This window comes from Triticum urartu, chromosome 6 (assembly GCF_003073215.2).
Source record: "Triticum urartu cultivar G1812 chromosome 6, Tu2.1, whole genome shotgun sequence".
In the NCBI taxonomy this organism is placed as follows: Eukaryota; Viridiplantae; Streptophyta; class Magnoliopsida; order Poales; family Poaceae; genus Triticum; species Triticum urartu.
This window is the reverse complement of record NC_053027.1, coordinates 34412544-34434967: the sequence shown is the minus strand read 5'-3', so window position 1 is coordinate 34434967 and position 22424 is coordinate 34412544. Positions and strand designations below refer to the sequence as shown.

Here is a 22424-nt window from a genome sequence, read left to right as displayed (position 1 = left end):
CGAACAACAGAGGAATTATCACTAGCCATGGTTTGTTATTACTTATATTAGGACCAGCACCTTACTTATATTACACCTCATGGATAGTTGTTCAGCAAACAGAGACCACGCTTTACATGATGATGTCCCCTTTTTGCTGAGCTTTTACAAAAATAGGTACTCACATTTGACATAATTTCTCATCTTTAGATGCCAATCCCTTTTGCTGGATGTTTATTATATATACAAAACAGCACAATGGTACACACGCAACTGGGACGATCATGTTTAGGTACAAATATAGTTTGCTGGGTATTAAGGAGCACCATGGACTAGAATTCCTAACTGAAGATTCACAAAATCAAGACCAGCATGAAGCTAATTGAGCACTTGGACTGGAGCAATGCACTCACACATGGGCGAAAGCTAACGAGGCAAGAGCTTGCGACAAGATGTATGTCCAGAACTGCTTGTCCTTCATGTGGCGTGGGCACAGATCATAGCAGACCTTAGCGAGTTCCTGCAGGGATCACAAATTACAGTTTGAGACCTGAGAGCCATCTCTGTCTTGGGCGAAGCGGAGGACGAGATCCGCGGGAGACCTACCTTGGCTCTGGCGAGCACGAGGACAGTGTGCCGCTGCTGCCAGTCCGAGAGCTCGGCCGCCGACTCCGCAAATCCTCCTACGACAAAGCATAGCACCGCCGGTAATTGAGAGGGAACTAGCAGGGGAGCGGAATCGAGAAGGGAGGAAGGAGGGGGTGCCTTGGTGGAGCTGGAGGGGAAGGACTTGAACGCGTCGGGGGAGAGTGTCCGGAGGAACTCAAGGAGCTGCGGTGTGACGCCAAGCTCCTCCGCGTCCTCCTCCTTCCCCTCCGCGGCGGAGGGTTTGCTTGGGCCGGTTCCGCCGCTGCCGCTGCCACCGGCTCGGCGGTGGAACGGCCATGGGAACGAGGAGAAGGCCATCGGCGGGCAGGTGGGCTGGGACGGGATGCGGCCGGCGACGGCGATATGATGGATAAGAGATTCGTCGGCGAGCTCGCTGGACTGGGGGGAGGGGAGGGCAGCGGCGCGAGACGGGGAGTGGCGGCCACGCGGCCGCCGGCGTGGCGCACGCAGCGGGGGATGGAGGCGGAGGGGATCTGGATCGGCGTTGGTGGATTTTTTTAGACAGACATGGGTTGAGTGGTGTGGGACGGTTGCGGGTGGGAGTGTATCCGGCGGGGGTGGGTAGCGTGGGAGACTAGTAGTAGCGCAGGTGTCTGACCTGCGCTATGGCTATCCACGTAGTAGTAGTGTAGGTTTTACAACCCGCGCTACTACTACGGCTGGTCCCGGGAGGCACGGTGGAAATAACTTAGTAGTAGCGAGGGGTAAAAACCCACGCTACTACTATCAGGTTATTAGTAGCGCGGTTTTCTCAAGCTCGCTACTGCTAATTAGCAGTAGCGTTTGTTTTTAAACCGCGCTGCTGCTAAGATTCTGTGTATAAGGTTTTCCCTAGTAGTGATCGGGTTGATGGTAAACTCCGGGGTGTACCCAAGTCTGTCATCGGCGCCATATGGCTGCCATTCCACCTATGAAATAGGGCAACAATGCAAAATTGGTGAATTTTTTTCAGGCAAACATGAGAAATGACTGAAGTAACGACCTCGTTACCTGCTCAGGCGTAATCGTATCCAACTCGGCAATGTACTTCTGGTACATGAGATTGACATCGTTCGTCATCTCGGAAACCACATCCCACTTGTAAGCCCAAGTGGGGCGCCGTAATTCGTCATCTTCATCTTCATACCAAGGATTAAACCTGACGCTCTTCGGGCGTCCAACAGGCAGACGCTCCCAGCTCCATATAGAAAGTAGAAGCATATTACCACCAATTCCTGCACTACCTGTGATCCTGCAACACGCATCGTTCAGCTGCATATAAAGAAAAACAATGTTAACTTGACAGCAAGCTTGCATTGCTAATGAAGAAATGAGTTGATCACAAAACAGACCAACTACCTGTCGGTACAAGTAGGCAAGAGTCGCTGAACCGCAGCTCCATTTGCTATCGAAGATGGTCAACGCCTTCAGCCACATCCATGGAGCGTTCTTGCCAGTGGTGTCAGGAAACAAAGTCCTCGACACAACATACCACATGTAGACACGAGCATGTGTCTGGATCACATCATCAGTGGCATCCGGAGGGCACGTCACAAAGTGAGTTTGAATCCATGTGAAAGCAGCTCCGGCTGCTTTCCTTTCCCTCTTCTTCTTCTCTTCTCCCTCCTCTACATCAGCCTCAGCCTTGGTAGGAGCCATACCGATAAGAGCAATCATCTGCTTGCGCCACCCATCAGCATCGGTGCTCATACAGAGAGGCATCCCGTCGATAGCAAGACCGGTGATCAACGAGACATCCTCGAGCGTCACGGTCATCTCCCCAGTCCGAAGATGGAAACTATGCGTCTCCGGCCTCCACCGATCAACAAGAGAGGACACCAGTGGAGCGTTCAGATTCGGCGTGGACCGGCTGACCAACTAAATCCACGGGAGTAGTCCTGCCTGCTTGATGTACGGTGTGTACCGCTCATCGTAAGGCATGGCAGGACCAGAGACCCCGTGATACCGAATCTTCAAAGGTTCAAGCTTCTGCAAAAAACAAGTAATGACAAATCTTAGGGCATGTAAATTTCAACTTAAGGCAAATTTGCAAAATATTTAGATTACTTGTTATTACCATCTCCTTCTCGCGCATCATGTAGGCCCGGTGTTTCGTGTTGTAGACATCGTCGACTTCGAGAAGCCAAACCATCCTTACAAAGTTCAAACAATAAACATATATGAGTTCATCTTCATCTCAAATATCGGTATACACTAAACATCTAATATGTGTTCAATTACAAGAATCTCAACATCTCATTCTCACACAATGAATATGTTATATGTGTTCAAATAAACTCAATATCTAATATTTCAATAAACTCAACATCTAATATATATCTAAACAAACATCTCATATATGTCTACAAAACTCAACATCTCATAGTTATCTATAAAAATAGGCATCTCATATATATCTAAAAAAACTAAACAATCTAGGGTTTCACTAACAAGAACCATATATTGTGAACTAAGCAACAACACTACGGTACTATCACTATGACTACACATCCTAAATCAAGCAAATCAAGCAAATCAAGGGTTCCATCAAATCTTGGACAAATCTCTAAAATGGCAACAAATTTACGGAGGAAAAGAAAAGGAACGGAGGACTTTACCTAGTAGGATGGATTGGAGATCGAATCCACGGATCAAATCTTCAGATCTGAGAGGGATGTGTGTGTGTGGGGGGGGGGGGGGGGGGGGGGTTGGGGGGGGGGGGGGGGGGGGGGGGGGGGGGATTCGATGGGGGCGCCGCCGCTGCTCTCTGGGCCGATGCACTTTAAGTCACTGTGCAGCGCCTAAGCGCTAGGCGCTGCACATTACAAGTGTGGCACCCAAGCCTTAGGCGCTGCAGTGCTGTCTGTGGGGCCGCAACTGGACCAGGGCTGCCACGCTGGCAGGAGGTGCGACGCCTAAGGTAGAGGCGCTGCATAGTAGTGTGCGGCGCCTATCTGTCGTGCGCCACACGAAAGGGTCAGCAGAGTGAAATATTTTCGAAAGCATGTTAGTTTGTGATTTGATTTCGCCTTCAGGTCAAATATGTGATTTCTGCCAGATATTGCTGATATCACCAATGCCCCAGCAGGGTCTACGCTGCGACGATGTTGGATACACTGTCAGCAATGCTGAACGCATCGCAAGTGCCCGTGCCCACAACGAGCAGCACCCATTTATTTCCAGTGATCAAGAACTAAGTTCAGAGCAGTATCCATGCTCTGCAGAAGAATTTGCAGAACATGTACGCAGACTATATCCGGAGATGGTAAGATCAGCACACCCCCACCTATCCATTGTCTTTTGTTTGCTTATTACCAGCACTTGTCGATCCACATCTTATTTGATCAATTGTTGCGGCACTTTGGGAATTTGTGTTCACCAGGATGCTAAGGCGGTATGCACACTGTTGAGGGAGTGCAATGCTCGCATGTGTGCCCACATGGACGAAATGGAGCAGAAATGCCAAGTTGAAAGGCTTGATTTTGTTGATAAACTAATGAGGCTTGTCTCCAAGAGCAGATGCACGTGCAAGCCGTCTAATTAATATCACACAAGGTCTGTTTATTTGTTACTCCCAGCGAACCAATTCATTCGGCATGCATGCCACATCTCCAGCACACATCTCCGTGCTAGAACCGACGATCACGATAATGCAGCTTTCCTCACACAAGTCACAGTATCTGCTATTTATTTCGTATTCAGGAATCAGATGGTCTTGCTAACTTTCTGTTGATATTTGCGTGCAGGTTATGGGTTCTACTCAAGGAGCAGAGCTCTGTTCTGCCGTTCCTCAGGGCTCAGGCAGACAAACTTGCATATGGCTATCAGAAATATGAACCTCCACTGCTATTTATTTCGTATGCAGGTTATGGGAAATATGAACCTCCACTGCTATTTAAAATCATCGTGCTGCCTATCAGAAATCAAATGCACATCTGGAATATCCTACTTTTGTTTTACATTCTTCGAAGTTACACTAATCTTGACCAGCCTTAATTAGCCTTTGCGCATGATTTGTAGTACAAGGATGTGCAGTATCAAACCAGTGTGCTTATTCTTTTCTCTTCACACCGGTTGATGCTCAGCCGTATTCAGAGTAATTCGTGTCCAAATTTTACACCAAGGATCCGTTCACAGCAACATTTTGTTCTGATGGCATTTTGATCTAATGATGACAACAAGGTTGTTCAAGTGCTTCATGATAGACCCACTTGGATCGTGTAGGCTAGATCTTTCCGGTAACCTACCTTCCTTGGGTGCGGATGAGCTCGATCCAGAGCCGGCTATGATGAAGTAGAGGCCGGTGGTAGCAGAGAGATCGAGATGGAGAGGTGGCCGTGGTGCTTCCCGTGAGCACTGCGATTGCCCTAGATCGGAAGGGGATATCGGTGGGGAGTCTGGCGGCGCGGTGAACCTTGTACCGTGCGCCCCGCCCCCCACCTCTTTATATATCGCAGGTCACAGGGGCCCACCAACCATAGAACGGTTGGGCGCCCCCGATCAGGGCGAGAATAGATCAGGGCCCGATGGGCCGTTGAGCCCACTCGGTGGAGAGATCAACCTAACATTCTCCCCCTTGATCTCAACTTTTACTTTTAACCTTATACTTTCTAGTTTATTTGTTTCATCACATATTGGTACATAGAGCATGTTTCATCGTCACAGCTTAATTGCCGTTAGAATCATACATCTACAACATACGTTATGATCAGAAGCAAATTATGTTCCTTTTGGGCCTATCCAGGAATCATAAGGCTTTCCCTTAAACCCATGTTGGCTATGTGTTCCTTGAACACATTGGGTGGTAAGCCTTTCGTTAGCGGATCCGCAAGCATATCCTTTGTTTTTATATGCTCGAGACTTATAGTTTGATCCTGGATTTTATCTTTCACAACATAATACCTTATCTCTATTGTTTTGGCAGCATTACTCGACTTGTTGTTGTGAGCGTAAAATACTGCGGGTTGGTTGTCGCAGTACATCTTTAGTGGTTTGTGAATACAATCTACCACTTTCAAGTCGGGTACAAATTTCTTTAGCCATATCGCCTGCCCCGTGGCTTCGAAGCATGCTATAAATTCTGCATACATCGTGGATGATGCAACTATCGACTGCTTGGAGCTTTTCCACGAAATAGCTCCCCCAGCGAGAGTGAAGACGTATCCTGACGTGGATTTTCTATCATCTCTGTCCCCTGCAAAATCTGCGTCTGAATACCCTTTTATCTCTAGGGAATCACTTCTCATGTATATTAGCATGTAGTCCTTCGTGCCTTGCGCATAACGCAATGCTTTCTTTACCATCTTCCAGTGCTCCATGCCTGGATTCTCTTGATATCTACCGAGTACCCCGGTGATAAAAGCTAAGTCAAGGCGAGTGCACACTTGTGCATACTGTAAGCTGCCAACTGCCGAAGCATATGGTACTGCTTTCATTTGATCGATCTCGTACTGGTTTTTGGGACATTGGAATTTCCCAAAACTATCGCCCTTGACTATAGGAGAAGGTGTAGCTTTACTCGCATGCATATTATACTTTTTAAGAACCTTTTCTAAATATGCTTTCTGCGATAGTCCTAAGACTCCATTGTTCCTATCTCGGTGAATTTCTATGCCCAAAACATATGATGCTTCACCAAGATCTGTTATGTCAAAATTTGAGGATAAGTATTTCTTTGTTTCTTGTAGTAGACTAACATAGCAAGCAGGGTATCATCCACATACAAGATTAGGAAAATATATTTCCCATTTCTAAACTTTGCATAAATGCAATTATCCTCAATATTTTTAAAATCCAAAACTTTTAATCGTTTGATTAAACTTTAGATACCACTGCCGAGAGGCTTGTCTTAATCCATAAATGGATTTCTTCAGGCAGCATCCCATATTTTCCTTGCCTTCCATGATAAAACCCTTAGGCTGTTTCATGTATATATTTTCTTTTAAATCACCATTCAGAAATGCCGTCTTAACATCCATTTGATGTAACTCTAAATCAAAAAGAGCAACTAATGCCATTATGATTCTGAAAGAATCTTTACATGAGACTGGAGAAAATGTCTCATTGTAATCTATCCCTTCTCTTTCTGTAAATCCTTTTGCCACGAGTCGTGCTTTATACTTTTCTATATTCCCTTTAGAGTCATACTTAATTTTGTAGACCCATTTACAGCCTACTGTTTTGGCTCCTTTAGGAATTTCCTCTAAGTCCCAAACATCTTTGGAACTCATCGATTTCATCTCGTCTTCCATTGCCTTCATCCACTTCGATGAATGAGGGCTTCTCATGGCTTCTTCATATGAGGTGGGATCTTTTTCCATATGAACCATTTCTGTGTTATAAACTTTAAAGTCAGTAGAAATAGCTGACTTTCTTGGTCTTGTAGACCTTCTAAGGGCCTCAGTTTCTGGCACATTCTGTGCCTCAACTTCTGGCACTTCTTCTAAAATTTGCTGTTGCACCTCCCTTTCATACTCAACAACAGATTCAGTCGGCTCCTGACGGACAGGTTCCAGGTCTACCCCCATAGTTGTCATGGGTGGAGTTGCAACTGGTAGTGAGAAAAATGGCTCCTGAATCATCGGATTAGGTGCATGCACCCTCTTCTCCTCAAGATCAATTTTCCGAGCTACCAAGCTCCCCCTCATCATTTCGTCCTCAAAGAAGACTGCATGTCTCATTTCTACAAACTTTGTATATATGTATGGGCAGTAGAAACGAAAACCTTTTGATCTGTCTGGATAGCCAATGAAGTGGCAACTTACTGTTTTGGGATCTAACTTTGCAATGTTTGGATTAAACATTTTGGCCTCAGCAGGGCACCCCCACACCCTGAAGTGTTGTAGGGAGGGCACCCTTCCTGTCCATAGCTCGTACGGTGTTTTGGGCACTGACTTGCTTGGTACTCTATTGAGAATGTGAATGGCGGTTTTAAGCGCCTCGATCCATAATCCCAATGGCAAGTTGGAATAACTCATCATGCTGCGCACCATATCCATAAGTGTACAGTTGCGCCTTTCAGCTACCCATTTTGCTGAGGTTTACCCGGCATTGAATACTGGGCGACTATGCCAGTCTCCTGTAAGAACTTTGCAAAAGGTCCAGGGACTTGGCCATATGGAGTGTGTCGACCATAGTACTCTCCCCCACGGTCGGACCTTACTATCTTTATTCTTTTATCATGTTGATTTTCAACTTCAGCTTTGAATATTTTAAATTTATCCAACGCTTCAGATCTTTCTTTGATTGGATAAATATAACCATAGCGAGAGTAATCATCTGTGAATGTTATGAACGAGTCATATCCATCCACACTTTTCACCGGAAATGGTCCACAAATGTCAGTGTGGATGATTTCTAGTGTGCTTGTGCTATGGATTGCACCTTTTTTTATTTATTTTATATACTTTCCTTTAATGCAATCTACACATTGTTCTAAGTCTGAGAATTCTAACTGTGGAAGAATTTCACTTTTGACTAATCTTTCTATTCTCCCCTTTGAAATATGGCCCAAGCGACAGTGCCATAATTTCGATGAGTCGAATGTTCTCTTTATTTTCTTTTGTTCTTTATTCGACGCTGAAACATGTTCATTCACATTTCATACGGAATGCACTTTTTCACGAAGTGATAACAAATAAAGCTCATCATGTAGTAAAGCATTACCCACATAAGCATTATTATACCAGATGGCACACTTGTCATGTCCAAAATAACACTCATAATTTTCTTTGTCCAAACATGAAACGCTAATTAAGTTTCTATTACATGAAGGAACATAAAGAACATCTCTAAGTAGAAGATTGAATCCATCAGCTAACTCCAAGGAGATGTCGCCGACAGCTTCAACTTCCTCTTTTATTCCATTGGCTACTTCAATGCCTCCTTCGCTTCTTAGCGTAGTCCGGGTCGAATGGAATCCCTATAAACAATTTGCAACATGAACAGTTGCCCCTGAGTCAATCCACCAAGTAGATTTCGAAAACTGTGTGTACAAGGATTCATTAACTAAGGAAACAATGTTGTTACCTTGCTTTGCCATTAAGGACTTCAGCCAAACAGGGCAGTCTTTCTTGTAATGCCCGGTCTGCTTATAGTGGAGACAAGTGTCTTTGTCCACTGGGAAAGATTGTTGCTGACGCTGATGCTGATAGGGAGCTTTTCCTTGTGGCTTTGAAGGAGAACTTTTGTTGTTTTGATTGTAGTTCTTTTTCTTATGATCCTTCACATAGTTGAGTGTTCCACCATGTGAAGCTTTTAGTCTGTCCTCTTCTTGGACACACATAGCAATTGTCTTTTCTATGTCCCATGTTCCAGGTGACATATTATAGTTCACAAAAAAAGTTTCAAACTCCTTTGGCAGTGAAGCCATGACCAGGTGGACCAGGAGCTTTGGTTTGATCTCCAGATCCTCATCCATGGGCTTTAACTTTGCTGCCATATTGCTCATCCTCAGGATGTGCTCTCTTATTCCACCACCTGTGTATTGTTCTGTCACAAGTTGTTTTAACACCTGGGTGGCATATATCTTGGAAGAGCCAGTGAAGTGGCTCTTTATCTTTGTCAGCAACTCCGCTGCTGAAGTGCACTCTGCAATGGGGCCCACAATGGTGCTCTCAATTGTATTCTTTATAAAGGCCATGCATTTTTTATTTGCATTGACCCACTTTTGATTGTCTATGATGTAGGACATCTCCAAAGGAGCATAATCCCCCCCTCTTTTATCCCATGCATCATCATCAGTAGTCTCTCTTACTGGCTCTGTAGGTCTGACCGGCTGTGGTTCATCCAAAACCCAGTCCAGATTAGCACAAACAAATGCCAGTTCAACTTTCTTCCTCCACTCAGTGTGGTTGTCACCTCTGAGTGTCGGAACTTCTTTTAGGCAACTCATCAAGTGAAAGCCTCCTGAAATCACAATTTAAGTGACATCAATATAACAATCATATGCATTAATCTAACGTTGGTCAAATTAAACATATAATTGTCTATGCAATTAAATCTATATTACCGTTGGGCAAAATATTAGAAATAAATGCACCTTTAAATTTCAATAATAAAACATGATCATGTTATTAAACAACGTTGGTCATAAAAAATAACATAATCATATTCATTTTAATAATCACTTTAACATGCTCTTAAAAACATAATTCTATTTAAACTTTTATTTTCTGTGTAAAAGAGCATTAATTATTTACGCAGTGGAAAAATATTCATGAACTTTTAATTCTTTACAGAAACTTTTCCTTAAAAAATTCATGAACTTTACTATTTTCTTTATAAAAATTCATGAACATTTCTTTTCTGAAAATTTTCTGTTTGCATTTTCAGAAACTTTTCTGTCACTTTTCTATTTGCTAAACAAAATTTTTCGTTGGAAAAGAAAATTGCATAGAAAAACTATTGTAAATCTGCCCAAAATATGGACAAAAGCACTGGAAATATATATACAGAAGCGGCAGCTGAGCCCCTGCGTCAGCCTGGCGCGCAAGGCCTGCAGCGAAGGAAAGCGGCCCACGGCCTGCTCTCTGAGCCGCTCGCAGCCTGCTCAGCGCGCCAGCCAACCAGAGCCCAGCCGCGCGAGTCCACTTTCAGCCCAGTGGCCCATCCTAGCGCTAGGGTTAGCGTCATAGCCGTCGGATTGGATCTGACGGCCACGCGTTCGTTGCGGGCGAACAAAACCGACCGAAACGGCAGGGGAGAGGGGAAACCCTATCCATTTCCTCCCCTCGCGCGCCGCTCATCTCCCTTTGTTCTCTCCGGGCGTTGCTGTCCCGTTCACCGGGCCGCCATGGTACTAGGCCGGCCGCCGGCCATCGGAGACGGGGCTGATAGCCACCGCTCCCGCGAGCTCTCCTCCCTCCCCCTTTTTCTCTTTGCGTGAGCCTCCTGTGGCAGAGAAAGAGAGAGAGAGAGAGAGAGGAGCCCGTCTCCGATCTGTCTCCTCGCCCGGTCTGTGATGCAGCGGGGTCGGGGCTCCGCCGGCCGCCGGCGACGACAACGCGCCACCGCGCCGCGCGAGCACTCTTTTCCTCTTCCCCTTCTTTTCTTTTTATTTCCTTCTTCTCTCTATCCACCAAAACCAGTGAGAGAGAGATCATCGACGCCAACAGAGCCCTGCTCTGCTCTTTTGTGCGATACAGTGGCGCCTCCCCCGTCCCCCTTGCCGGTGCGCGCGAGCTCCCGAAGGAGAGCGCGCCGCCGTCAAGCGGTTCGGTGGTGGTGCCCTTTGCCCCTTGCGGGGTAGTGTTCTTCGTCCCGGATCCTCGACATGCCGATGCGATTCGGGATTGAGAGGAACGGCGCGGCCGGAGCGGCGGCACAACTTTTCTTTGAGATTTCTTTGCCCTCTTTTTGCTGTTAGGGTTCTTTGGGGAGGGGATCTCTTTTTCTTTCTCTGTTTTATCTTTTTACCGAAAAACATCTAACCAAGATGGCATGATACCATTGATAGACCCACTTGGATCGTGTAGGCTAGATCTTTCCGGTAACCTACCTTCCTTGGGTGCGGATGAGCTCGATCCAGAGCCGGCCATGGTGAAGTAGAGGCTGGTGGTAGCAGAGAGATCGAGATGGAGAGGTGGCGGTGGTGCTTCCCGTGAGCACTGCGATTGCCCTAGATCGGAAGGGGATATCGGTGGGGAGTCTGGCGGCGCGGTGAACCTCGTACCGTGCGCCCTGGCCCCCACCTTTTTATATATCGCAGGTCACAGGGGCCCACCAACCATAGAACGGTTGGGCATCCCCGATCAGGGCGCGAATAGATCAGGGCCTGATGGGCCGTTGAGCCCACTCGGTGGAGAGATCAACCTAACACTTCAAGATTGACAATGATCACAACCGAATCCTTACCAACTCGTCTGAAATCAACTAATTCTTGCTAGATAGTTGAATGAGAGTGATGTAGGGCATAAAGAATCTGCTAAACCACATGGGGCAGAGGTGCAGATTGGGCTATTTCCAACTGATTGGCAGCAGTGACACGGCTTTCGCTCATCAACTCCTCTTCAGTTTACTCCTTGCCGTCAGCTTGGCACAAAAGGGACCCAGCTACGCGCAACCAAACTAGGTTCTCATTTAGTTCATGCTGGGATGGGGTTTATGAGTATTTCAGTTAGTGTAGCAGCATACACCAGTATGCCCTCGATATATTCATCGATGAAAGTGAAGGATCAGTTGTGGAGATCATCACGGTGGAAATTTGAGCCTTTCTGCAGCCGGTGCCTCCTTGCAAAAGATTGTTATATAGTGTAGCTCCTGCTGGGATGGGGTGCTATATAGTGTCCGTGTCACAATAACTTTGAATATCAGTCGTTGGATATGCTCCATCCAACGGTTGAGAGATGACAAATCAGAACAATATCATCCATTGGATAAAGTTTTCGTTTCACAAGATTCTGCCACATGGCCTTTTAATTGAATTCTCACTATCGTCTCATATTATTCTATATAAGTATCTTTTTCCCATGCCAAGAACTGATTCTCAAAAAAAGCAACAGAACAAAATCTGATATCACATTGTGCTTTACACATATTCACATATTCTTTGTAAGTGAGTAAAATTTTACATGAGTGTTCCACAACAAACAACCAAAGCAACTGAAAAGAGAAACAAAAAAGGGAATGGCTAGAGGCATGTCGGCTGAAATTTGTTTTCGGGTCAGTCGATTTTGCTAGGATCAGTATGAAGCATTAATAAAAGACGAACGGTCTGGATTACGTCTTCTACCTTCAATCGTTTCCTTCCTTCATGAAAAACAGATCGCTCGCGCCCATGTTCTTCGTGCCGCCACCTCTTGCTGCCCACCCCCACCCCTAAGATAGACAAGGGGAAGCTGCTACACCCCCTGAAGCCTAAGATAGACAAGGTGGCTACTTCTCCCCCTAGACGAGATCAAACCTGCCTCGGTATAATGCCATTATTGCTTTCTTCTCCACAAAATCGACTGACCAAAATTCCGTTTCGTATTCCGTTTTCAGGCGACTGACACGAACCTAAACTGAACAAAAAAACAAAGGAGGAGGGAGGAAGGATCCTTTAAACTACCTAAGTTCTTCTCACATCTTCTTACTATGGAAGTTTTCCTTTTAAGACGGCAAAACAATGATGTTCCCCGTCCCCCGCCAAGTTTGGTACTTGACGAAGGTACTCTTTTGCCGAATGCAGCTCTCGGCAGATGTGTCGCCCGGGAACAACTGACAACATCAACACTTTCCAGCTGAGAGCTACAAAACACGGCACAATAGGCCACACGGGAGAAGACCTATACCACTGTTAGAATTGTGTCGAATATTATTGTACAAGGTAGGTTACAGTTGGACTTGGTTTTGGACTGTGTGTAGACAGGGTAGGAGTTGTGTCCTAATAGGACACTTGTATCCTAGGCCTCTCATATATAGAGGGGGTAGACACACGATGTAACATATGCCAACATAATAGCACGGGCACGCGGGGGAGCCGGCGGCGTGTGCCGGCGCCCGGGCGGCCGGAGTGCGGTATTGTAACGGTGTCATGGGGAGGAGCGCCCGTAGTCATGCCCCGGGGATGTAGCCATGATGGTGAACCTTGTTAACAAATCTCGGTGTCGTGCTTGGGTGATTGCTTGGTCCTCGGTAGATTGACGGAGCGCCTCGAATTTATTCTAACAAGTGGTATCATGAGCAAGGTTCGAAAAGGCCGTTGAATTGATCTAGAGGTGATGTCGCCGAAAGATTAGATCGGTTTGTTCCGCTGTTATGTCCTGCGATCGGTGAGCATGGAAATTCCGCAGAGATCGAAGGTCAAAAGTTAGCTTGGAGGAACGATGGAATTGAGAATCAGTCAGCGAGATTGGAAGCGATCGGAAAAGCATGCAAGCGATAGCAGCAGCTGTTCGGGAACTCGGCGAGATCGATCGAGGGTAGATCGGATTCGATCGAAAGCGACGGCGAAATGTGCGGGCAGAGTCATCGGCGTACTTGACACGGACAGCGTGGGTGGCGGCTGCGTGTGCGGGCAGACACCAAAGGCAGGCTGGGGAATTGTTCGCTACAGGAGGCAGCGGCCCGGCTCGGCGGCCCACATGAGGTTCAACGCGGGCGTGTCTCTGCAAAGACGCGCACATGGGCGCTGGTGGTGCGTGGTGCGGCCAGAGTGCTGCAGGCGGACGAGCTGTTTGGCAGCGTCGAGGAGTTCCTAAAAGTACGTAAGCTGCAAGGCAACTAGAGAGATTTGTTTGAAAAAAAAAGGAACATGATTCGTTTCCAAGAGCTGCTACAGCGTCTTACAACATGGGAGTCCCAACTATCATCAAGTTGATCTAAAGCGTGGAAAAGTAAAGTACAAGAAAAATAGTCAAAGAAAGTCACGTGGTGCTACATGCATGAAGCTGTTTGAGCTTGTTCCTAGAAGTATACGAGAGACTACAAGGGGACTACTACTTCTGGTGTTCTTTGCATTGTTCGCTGAGAAGATGACATGATGTTAGCAGGTGTTGTTGTTTGGCATAGCAGCAAGGGGAATCGAGGCTGGCGTCGTGCGTATAAGGCTTGGAGGATCGAGTCTGAAGCGCGTCGTGGCAAGATCATGCATACACAGGGCGTTAAGCAATGCACGGAGATGTGTGGGCGGACACGACGCAGGGTGGAGTATGGTTGCAGTCGGATAATTTCGGCTGGATCGGACTGGATTGTCTGATGGACTAACATGGATGTTGGTCAAAGTAGAAGAAGGCGGTGATTTCAGCGACGACGACATATGAGCGTGATGCTGATGGTGGCCGACTTCTGGGGCGTGGAAACACGTGGTGCAGGCCTGAGGGCTTGTGCGGCTTCGATAGACTATGGCGCGGGGTTGACTCAAGACGGTGCACATGAGAGCTTGGAGTCGACAGGGCGCGGGAGGGTGGCACGTACAACCACCATGGAGTCATGTTGAAGGTGGAGTTGGAGTCTGATGGACGACTTCACTCTGTGCTGATGGAGGGGCTACGGCGTAAATGCATGGAGAGTCGAAGCCTATTTCAGCGGGATAGCGAGAGACATGTGGTTTCAGACTGGGTACCAGTGGTCTGATGGAGACGTGATACTCGGCATCGGTCGGTGATGATCGGTGGTTCTCTGCAGTGGGGGTTGAGGCAGTGGGGGCTAGCTACCCGGGAGACTCGACCAGGACAACAGAGGCTCGACGCAGTGATAGCGACGAGGCATGCGGTAAGCACGGGACACAGCGACAGGCCAATGCACTAATGGTGAGACATGTGGTCAGACAAAGTGTGCAGGGGGTGCTGAAGCAGTGTTGATGAGTACCGGATTCAAGTTGGTGACTGGGTCTATCGGTGTCGGTTGATGGACAGGAGTTGACCATGCAGAATCTGAGAAAGTGATGGAAAGTCTGAAATTGTCAAAAGCTGAGAGAGTACATGGCCATATGTTCTGTGGTGTTCGGTGCACATGGCAAAGTGCAGATGACAATTACAGAAGGAGGCGGAGTGCTATAGCTGTGGGACATGTCAGAGACTATCCGGGAAAAGGGTGAGGCAACTGCGAATTTGACTCGGGTTGACTACAAGCGACAGTGAAATTCCTTCAAGTTTTAGACAGGCAGTCAAGAAAAAGCGGAGATGTTGAGTTCAGGTAACTCTTATATGTGGCGTTCAATACGTGAGTTGTTCACTTTCACGCAGACAACGGTCGGTGTGTGATGGCGTTAAATGGATTATCCGGAAGTTGGGAGCACGGACTAGAGTAATAAAGAACTTAATTTTGCTTGAGTGTTGACTGTGGTCAAGAAAAGAAGGGACTACAAGTTGCAGGTGGAGTCATATGGAGGCTGGGAATAGCAGCGGTGCTCATGGTGTATCTCAAGTCCAATGTACATGGAGGTTCGACGCATGAATGAATTCAAGGTGGTGAAGAATATTCGTCAAGGTGGAGTTTGTTAGAATTGTGTCGAATATTATTGTACAAGGTAGGTTACAGTTGGACTTGGTTTTGGACTGTGTGTAGACAGGGGAGGAGTTGTGTCCTAATAGGACACTTGTATCCTAGGCCTCTCGTATATAGCGGGAGTAGACACACGATATAACATATGCCAACATAATAGCACGAAAACGCGGGGGAGCCGGCGGCGTGTGCCGGCGCCCGGGCGGCCGGAATACGGTATTGTAACAATGTCATGGGAAGGAGCGCCCGTAGTCATACCCCAGGGATGTAGCCATGATGGTGAACTTCGTTAACAGATCTCGGTATCATGCTTGCGTGATTGCTTGGTCCTCGGTAAATCGACGGAGCGCCTCAGATTTATTCTAACAACCACTATGCCAATTTTTTCGGCTAGGAACTTGACAAATCTTTACCGCATATAAAGAAGTATTTGCAGGGGATTGCCAAGTACGGTTCATAGGAACCTTGAGAAATATTTACCACACGTTATAAAAGTATTTGCAGAAAATGATTGCCAAGCACAGCCAAATGCGAACATGGTAAACCTTTACTGCACGTGGAAAAAATATTTCCAAAAACTGGTTCCCTAGTACTCTCTTCGTCCTAAAATTCTTGTCTTAAATTTATTTAAATACGAATATATCAAGTCACGTTTTAGTATTAGATACATCCGTATTTAAATTAATTTAAGACAAAAATTTTGAGACAGAGGAAGTACCATGTATAAGAGCAAGTATAATAGAGCCTAGTTAGCAAGCTATAAGCTGTTTTAGGTCAGCAAAATCTTAGCTGGAGGAGAGAGAAGTGAGGAAAGAAAAGCAAGCTGGTGCTTCAGCTATCGCCGGGCTCTAGTGCAGCACACGAGTGGAAAAAACTTGCATGCAACCGAGCTGCTTCCTCCCTTCCAATGAAATGCGGTTGCCAACTTCTCCATGCATGTAAACATTTGTTACTACAGTCAATGTCTGCAGTCAATCTTTTAGTATACTAAATGATACCCTACACGTTATTGCGGAATATTTGCAATATATTCGGTGGGAATTGGTTATATGAAACATGAATATGTAGAGTAATAATATGAGAGTTAAAACTAAAAAATGATTTGTGGTGTTTGGTTATTATATAATATAAATATCATAATAGTGTGTAAATTCTCATCCATGTTTGCATGTTGAGGTGGCTTTTTATTATGCATGGTTGCATGTTGTGGTTGACCTTTCTTCATGCATGTTGAATGATGAGGTGGCATACTTGCATGTTGAAAAAAATAAATTAATGAAGGCTAGCTATTTAGATATAGAAGATGAGATTTTTTTTTATGAAAGCTATAAGTAACATGGCCCGAGCATAGAGCCAACAGTGGGCTCTTATATTAACCATGCTTTAAGGTTCTCGACAAAGGTGCACTCAACGTTACGGAGCCGTCGACACGGACCAGTTGTGCCACGTGGCACCTAGTTGCGAGCTCTTTGCAAAGGTCGTATGGACTGAGTCCTTTTTATTGCGCGGAGTTTATTTAGATTGGCTCTCGACCAACTGGAGTCTCTGAAGTGGTCTTCTGTTCATAAGAGCCTGCCACTCGGCATACTGGTTGTTTGCCGCAGTCCCTTGGAATAGAACTCGTCAAACACATATAAGAACTTGTAAAGACTGATTGTACAGTAGTGACACTCATACCAGAGCGCTTGTGCACGTAGGACAGTGCCAAAAATACCACGGTCCCGATCACCAGCCCGATAGATCGTTGATTGGTACTCCATCTGTCCAGAAAACTTATCCCAAGCTTGTTCATCAAATGGATGTATCTAACACTTATTTGATGCTAGATCATCCATTTAAGGGACAAGCTTTTCTAGACGGAGGAAGTACGTATTACTTATCATGTAATAAAGCATCGATATTCACCTTGATCACTCCGTTATCAGGAGGTGTCCATTTAGCTTTCATCATCTTTTTTTGAGGGACATTTAGCTTTCATCTTCAGAGGCTTTGCTCTGCTTTCTTTTCCTGCCGTGGCCAAGTCCATCACATATTGCCCATTCTTGTTTTTATCTCCAACGTGTCTTGTTCGGCCCTGGATAAAACGTGAAGGTTTTCACTTTGATTTGAAGGGAAAAAACGTGCAGGGTTAGGTGAATCCTTTGGCTTGTCTGAAATGAACACACGTTTTTCTTTTGACCGGAAATTAACACACGTTGGTTTCCTGGCGTTTGCGGGTACGTTGCCTACCGAAACACTGTCGAAGTCTCCAAAATAATCACGTATACATGGAGCCCATTTTTCCCTTTACAAAACGTGACCGATATCTAGCAACTTAAGAAAATTTGAATTATTTTCCGTACATTATAGGAGTATATATAATACTACGTGGATGTAGACGTTCCCTATAAAAACGAGGGCAAGGAAAGCATCTGCGAGTGTTCCAGTGAGAGCGGTGTTTCTAGCCAAGGAGGGCGGGTGTTTTCCTAAGGATTCTGGCCTTCTTGCTTCTAAACAAGGGGACGCCCTAAACACCATGGCCTCCTCTTCTCCCGCCGTCACAACGCTTAGGCGAAATGGCGCAGACATACTCGTGGAGGCCCTCGAGCGCTGTGGAGTTCGCGACGTGTTCGCGTACCCGGGCGGTGCGTGCATGGAGATCCACCAGGAGCTCACGCGCTCGCCCACCATCCGCACCCACCTGCTCCGCCATGAGCAGGGCGAGGCCTTCGCCGCGTCAGGCTACGCGCGCGCTTCCGGCCGGCCCGGCGTCTGCATCGCCACCTCCGGCCCCGGTGCCACCAACCTCGTCACCGCGCTCGCCGACGCGCACCTCGACTCCGTGCCACTCGTCGCCATCACCGGCCAGGTCCCGCGGTGCATGATCGGGACGGGCGCCTTTCAGGAAACGCCGGTCGTGGAAGTCACTCGCCCCGTCACCAAGCACAACTACCTGGTTCTCGATGTGGACGACATCCCCCGCATTATCAAAGCGGCCTTCTTCCTCGCGTCGTCCGGTCGTCCAGGGCCTGTTCTGGTGGACATCCCCAAGGACATCCAGCAGCACATGGCTGTGCCGTCCTGGGACACGCCCATGCAGCTAACCAGCAGGTACATTGCGCGCCTGCCCGAGCAGCCGGCTACTGACCTGCTCGAGCAAGTCATCCACCTTGCGGCCGAGGCCAGGAGACCCGTTCTCTACGTTGGTGGCGGATGCTCTGCGTCTGGTGATGAGCTGCGCCGCTTTGTTGAGCTCACCGGCATCCCGGTGGCAACTACTCTGATGGGTCTCGGTAACTTTCCTAGCGACCATCCGCTGTCACTCCGCATGCTTGGGATGCACGGGACAGTGTATGCCAATTACGCCGTGGATAAGGCTGACTTGTTGCTTGCATTTGGTGTGCGGTTCGACGATCGCGTGACCGGGAGGATTGAGGCTTTTGCGAGCAGGGCCAAGATTGTGCACATTGACATTGACCCCACGGAGATCGGGAAGAACAAGCAGCCACACGTCACAATTTGTGCAGATGTCAAGCTTGCTTTGCAGGGTATGAATGCTCTGCTAGAAGGGAGCATTGGGGAGAAGAATTTTTACTACCGTGATTGGTGCTTGAAGTTGGAGCAGAAAAAAATTGAGTTTCCCCTAGGTTATCAAACATTTGGTGAAGCCATTCCACCGCAATATGCTATCCAGGTGCTGGACGAGATGACAAATGGGGAGGCAATCGTTGCCACCGGCGTTGGGCAGCATCAGATGTGGGCAGCTCAGTATTACACCTATAGGAGGCCTAGACAATGGTTGTCGTCTGGTGGGCTTGGGGCAATGGGCTTTGGGTTGCCGGCAGCTGCTGGTGCCGCAGTGGCCAACCCAGGTGTCGCTGTGATCGACATTGATGGAGACGGTAGCTTCCTCATGAACATCCAAGAGTTGGCAATGATCCGAATTGAGAACCTCCAAGTGAAGGTCATGGTTCTTAACAACCAGCATCTGGGTATGGTGGTGCAGTGGGAGGACATGCTCTACAAGGCCAACCGAGCACACACCTTCCTAGGCAACCCGGAGAAGGAGAGTGAGATTTACCCAGACTTCGTCACAATTGCCAGAGGCTTCAGTATCCCTGCGGTCCGAGTGGCAAAGAAGAGCAAGGTTCGTGCCGCCATCAAGGAGATGCTCGAGACACCAGGCCCGTACTTGCTGGACGTCATCGTCCCACACCAGGAACATGTGCTACCCATGATACCAAGTGGCGGATCTTTCAAGGACACGATCCTGGATGAAGATGGTCGAACTCTCCATTAGTCTTTGATCTTTCTTGGCAAAGTGCATTTCCCATCCATTGGCTTAAATGATGATACTATGATATGCTACAGTTGTATGATTCAGACACTGGAAGTGCAACCATCACCATCGTAATGTTTGTCTTGTGTTCAATTGCGGTTCGGTAATCGGTTTGCTCAGTCTGTTTGTTATGGATAATCTTATTAGTTTTGTGTAGTTGTACCGATCAGAAGCCAGTAATAAGAGATTATGATATTGTGTTGTGCTATAGATAATTCAATAAAGGCTCGACCAGAATATTATGTTGCAAATGCCCGTATATCTCTTTATCTCAGCATTGCTTTTACAAATTCTTTTGAATTGATTTATGGTACTTCAAAGTGGTTGTGCTTTTATTTTGGACCTCTTTAAGATAAGCTTGTCAGAGAGGAGCTTGGTACTATGGGAGAAGAGTGGAGTGAAGTGGAATGTCGCTAGGGTTTCGTTTGGAGTGCGGACAGGGTCCAATTTATGAGGGAGTCCGGTTGGGCGGCTTTTTCTCATCCGGACAGCGTATGGGGCAGATATGGGCGGTCCGGTTGGAGATGCTCTAATGGTCCAGATATACACATAAGTGAACGTCGTGCGTCGAAGGAGCTTTCAGATGGTCCATAGACTATATGCGAGCATATTGCGGTGGTAGAGGTATTCAATTTTTGTTCGAAGCCTGATGGCCAGAAGTTTGAGAGATCTCTTGGTGTAATTTTTTTAATGTTTGGCATATTTTTCACTTCTGGTATATTTTATAGTTCTTTTAATACAGTACAATCATACATGCTTACATACATGCAAATACATCTTTCACTTTTGATACTTTTATAATACATTTGAATCCTTTTCATGAAAAAGGAAATATTGTTGGAGTGAGGCTTTTTGGCTCCCAGGCTCCAAGGAGCATGTGTTTTTCAAAAATTCAATAGTCAACTTTTTAAGTTTAAGAAAACTAGAAAAATACACACAGGTTTCTGCCCCGTTATAAATATATAAAACAACCATCAAACAGAGTACACGACCGTATGATACAAGATGGAGAAGTAGTCCACGTACAACGCCGATCTCAGAATAACCATATCACATAGGAACTACCCAACCGAATGAGAAAATAGGAGAAACTGAGGGTGTTGCCACGGAGCCTAGGTGTGTCATTAGATGTATACTTGATGTTAGATGTGTACCATGAGGTTATTATGTATGTACCACAAATATTCATAACAAACAGTGTGGCATGGAGCCTTGTTTATAATATTTTTTAAATAATATATGGACACAAGAATATTTGAATCTAACTTTATTATTACATACCTTTTCTTTTCTAAAAGAAATAACTTGCGCTAAATGGGTTGCGATAAATTTTCATATACACTACATTAAGAGCAACTTCAATGGAGCGACCCATTTCGTCCGCGGCCGTCCGTTTGGGTCGGTGCGGACAAAAAAGCCGGCCCAACGCGCCGACCCAAACGGAAGCGCGTCCGCTTTCGTCCGCCTGCCGACCCATTCTCAGCCTATTTTTGAGCCTGATTTGCGTCAGCGCGGACACAAGACGGACGCGCGCGCGCTCGCCCTCTTTCCTCACCGGGCCCGCTGGTCGGTGGCACATTGAATTCACACACTCGCCCGCCTGCTACGTCGCCGACGCCGCCGGCCATTTTTTCAGATTAAAATGGATACGTAGATAGTTCTAGCGTATACAGATAAAAGAAAAAGACCACTACTCGTTGCTTTCTGACTCCGACTCGGTAATGTCCTCCTCCGACGTTTGAAGGTAGGCGTCAGCAAGCTACTCGTCTTCAAAGTCCCAACCCGAAGTTTCTCGTAGCTTCAGTTTTAATTGAACCGCCTGCTTCCGCGAACGCTTGTCCTCCCGATAGGCGGCTCGCTCCCTCCTCCTCGCGTCCCTCTCCGATCTCAATTGCTTGTAGAACTGGCGCTCGTCGACGATGTCCTGCGGGTAGCCTCCGCGCCACGCCACCAAGGCTTCCACGTCCTTCCAAGGCCAAAACCAGCGCGCGCTAGGCCGCTTTCCCCCGCGCACGAACCTTTCCCGCGCGCTGGAGCGCCAAAACCAGGGCGACGGCACGATGTTAAACACGCGCGGTCATGAAAATGGGTCGGCCCGTTGGGCGCACTGCCGACCCAAAACTAAAAGAGGGCGGACGGCCGACCCAAACGAACAAAAAACGGACAAAAACGCCGTCTGTTTGGGTCGGCCCGTTGGAGTTGCTCTAAGAGTCGGGAGCTACATTAGACAACACGACTAAGTTGGCGTGGTGGCCAGCACGCGGTTCTCTTTGTCCGCATCATTTTTCATTCAATTCCCCTGAAAAGTAGGGCCCACTAGTCATATAGACATATAGTATTTAAATAATTCTGTTTCGTTGCTACAAGTGGGCCCCATATCATGCCAGTGTCATGTCAGCCATATACAGTGCCACGTCGACGTGCTTTACGTATACAGATGGAATTAGCACCGTATTTACACGTTCGTGCCAAGTTTTAGAACAGTTCGACGTATTTTTCAAGTTTAGACTCTAAAATGAACATTTGTGGCAATTTCAAGCATCTCTAAAACAAA

General features: G+C 46.9%; 2 protein-coding genes across 2 annotated transcripts; one reads left to right on the top strand and one right to left on the bottom strand.

The window, feature by feature from the left end:
• Positions 1 to 388: 388 nt before the first annotated feature.
• Positions 389 to 945, bottom strand: LOC125516488. Its single transcript, XM_048681915.1, has 3 exons — positions 770 to 945; positions 586 to 685; positions 389 to 499 (listed from the first exon to the last, which is right to left on the bottom strand). The coding sequence occupies exons 1-3, from the start codon at positions 943 to 945 to the stop codon at positions 389 to 391; spliced, it is 387 nt and encodes a 128-aa protein (XP_048537872.1).
• A 17072-nt stretch (positions 946 to 18017) lies between these two features.
• Positions 18018 to 20030, top strand: LOC125516036 (acetolactate synthase 1, chloroplastic-like). The gene has a single exon (XM_048681523.1). It carries the CDS (start codon positions 18068 to 18070, stop codon positions 19829 to 19831), a length of 1764 nt encoding a protein of 587 aa, XP_048537480.1. The 5' UTR covers positions 18018 to 18067; the 3' UTR covers positions 19832 to 20030.
• Positions 20031 to 22424: the final 2394 nt, after the last annotated feature.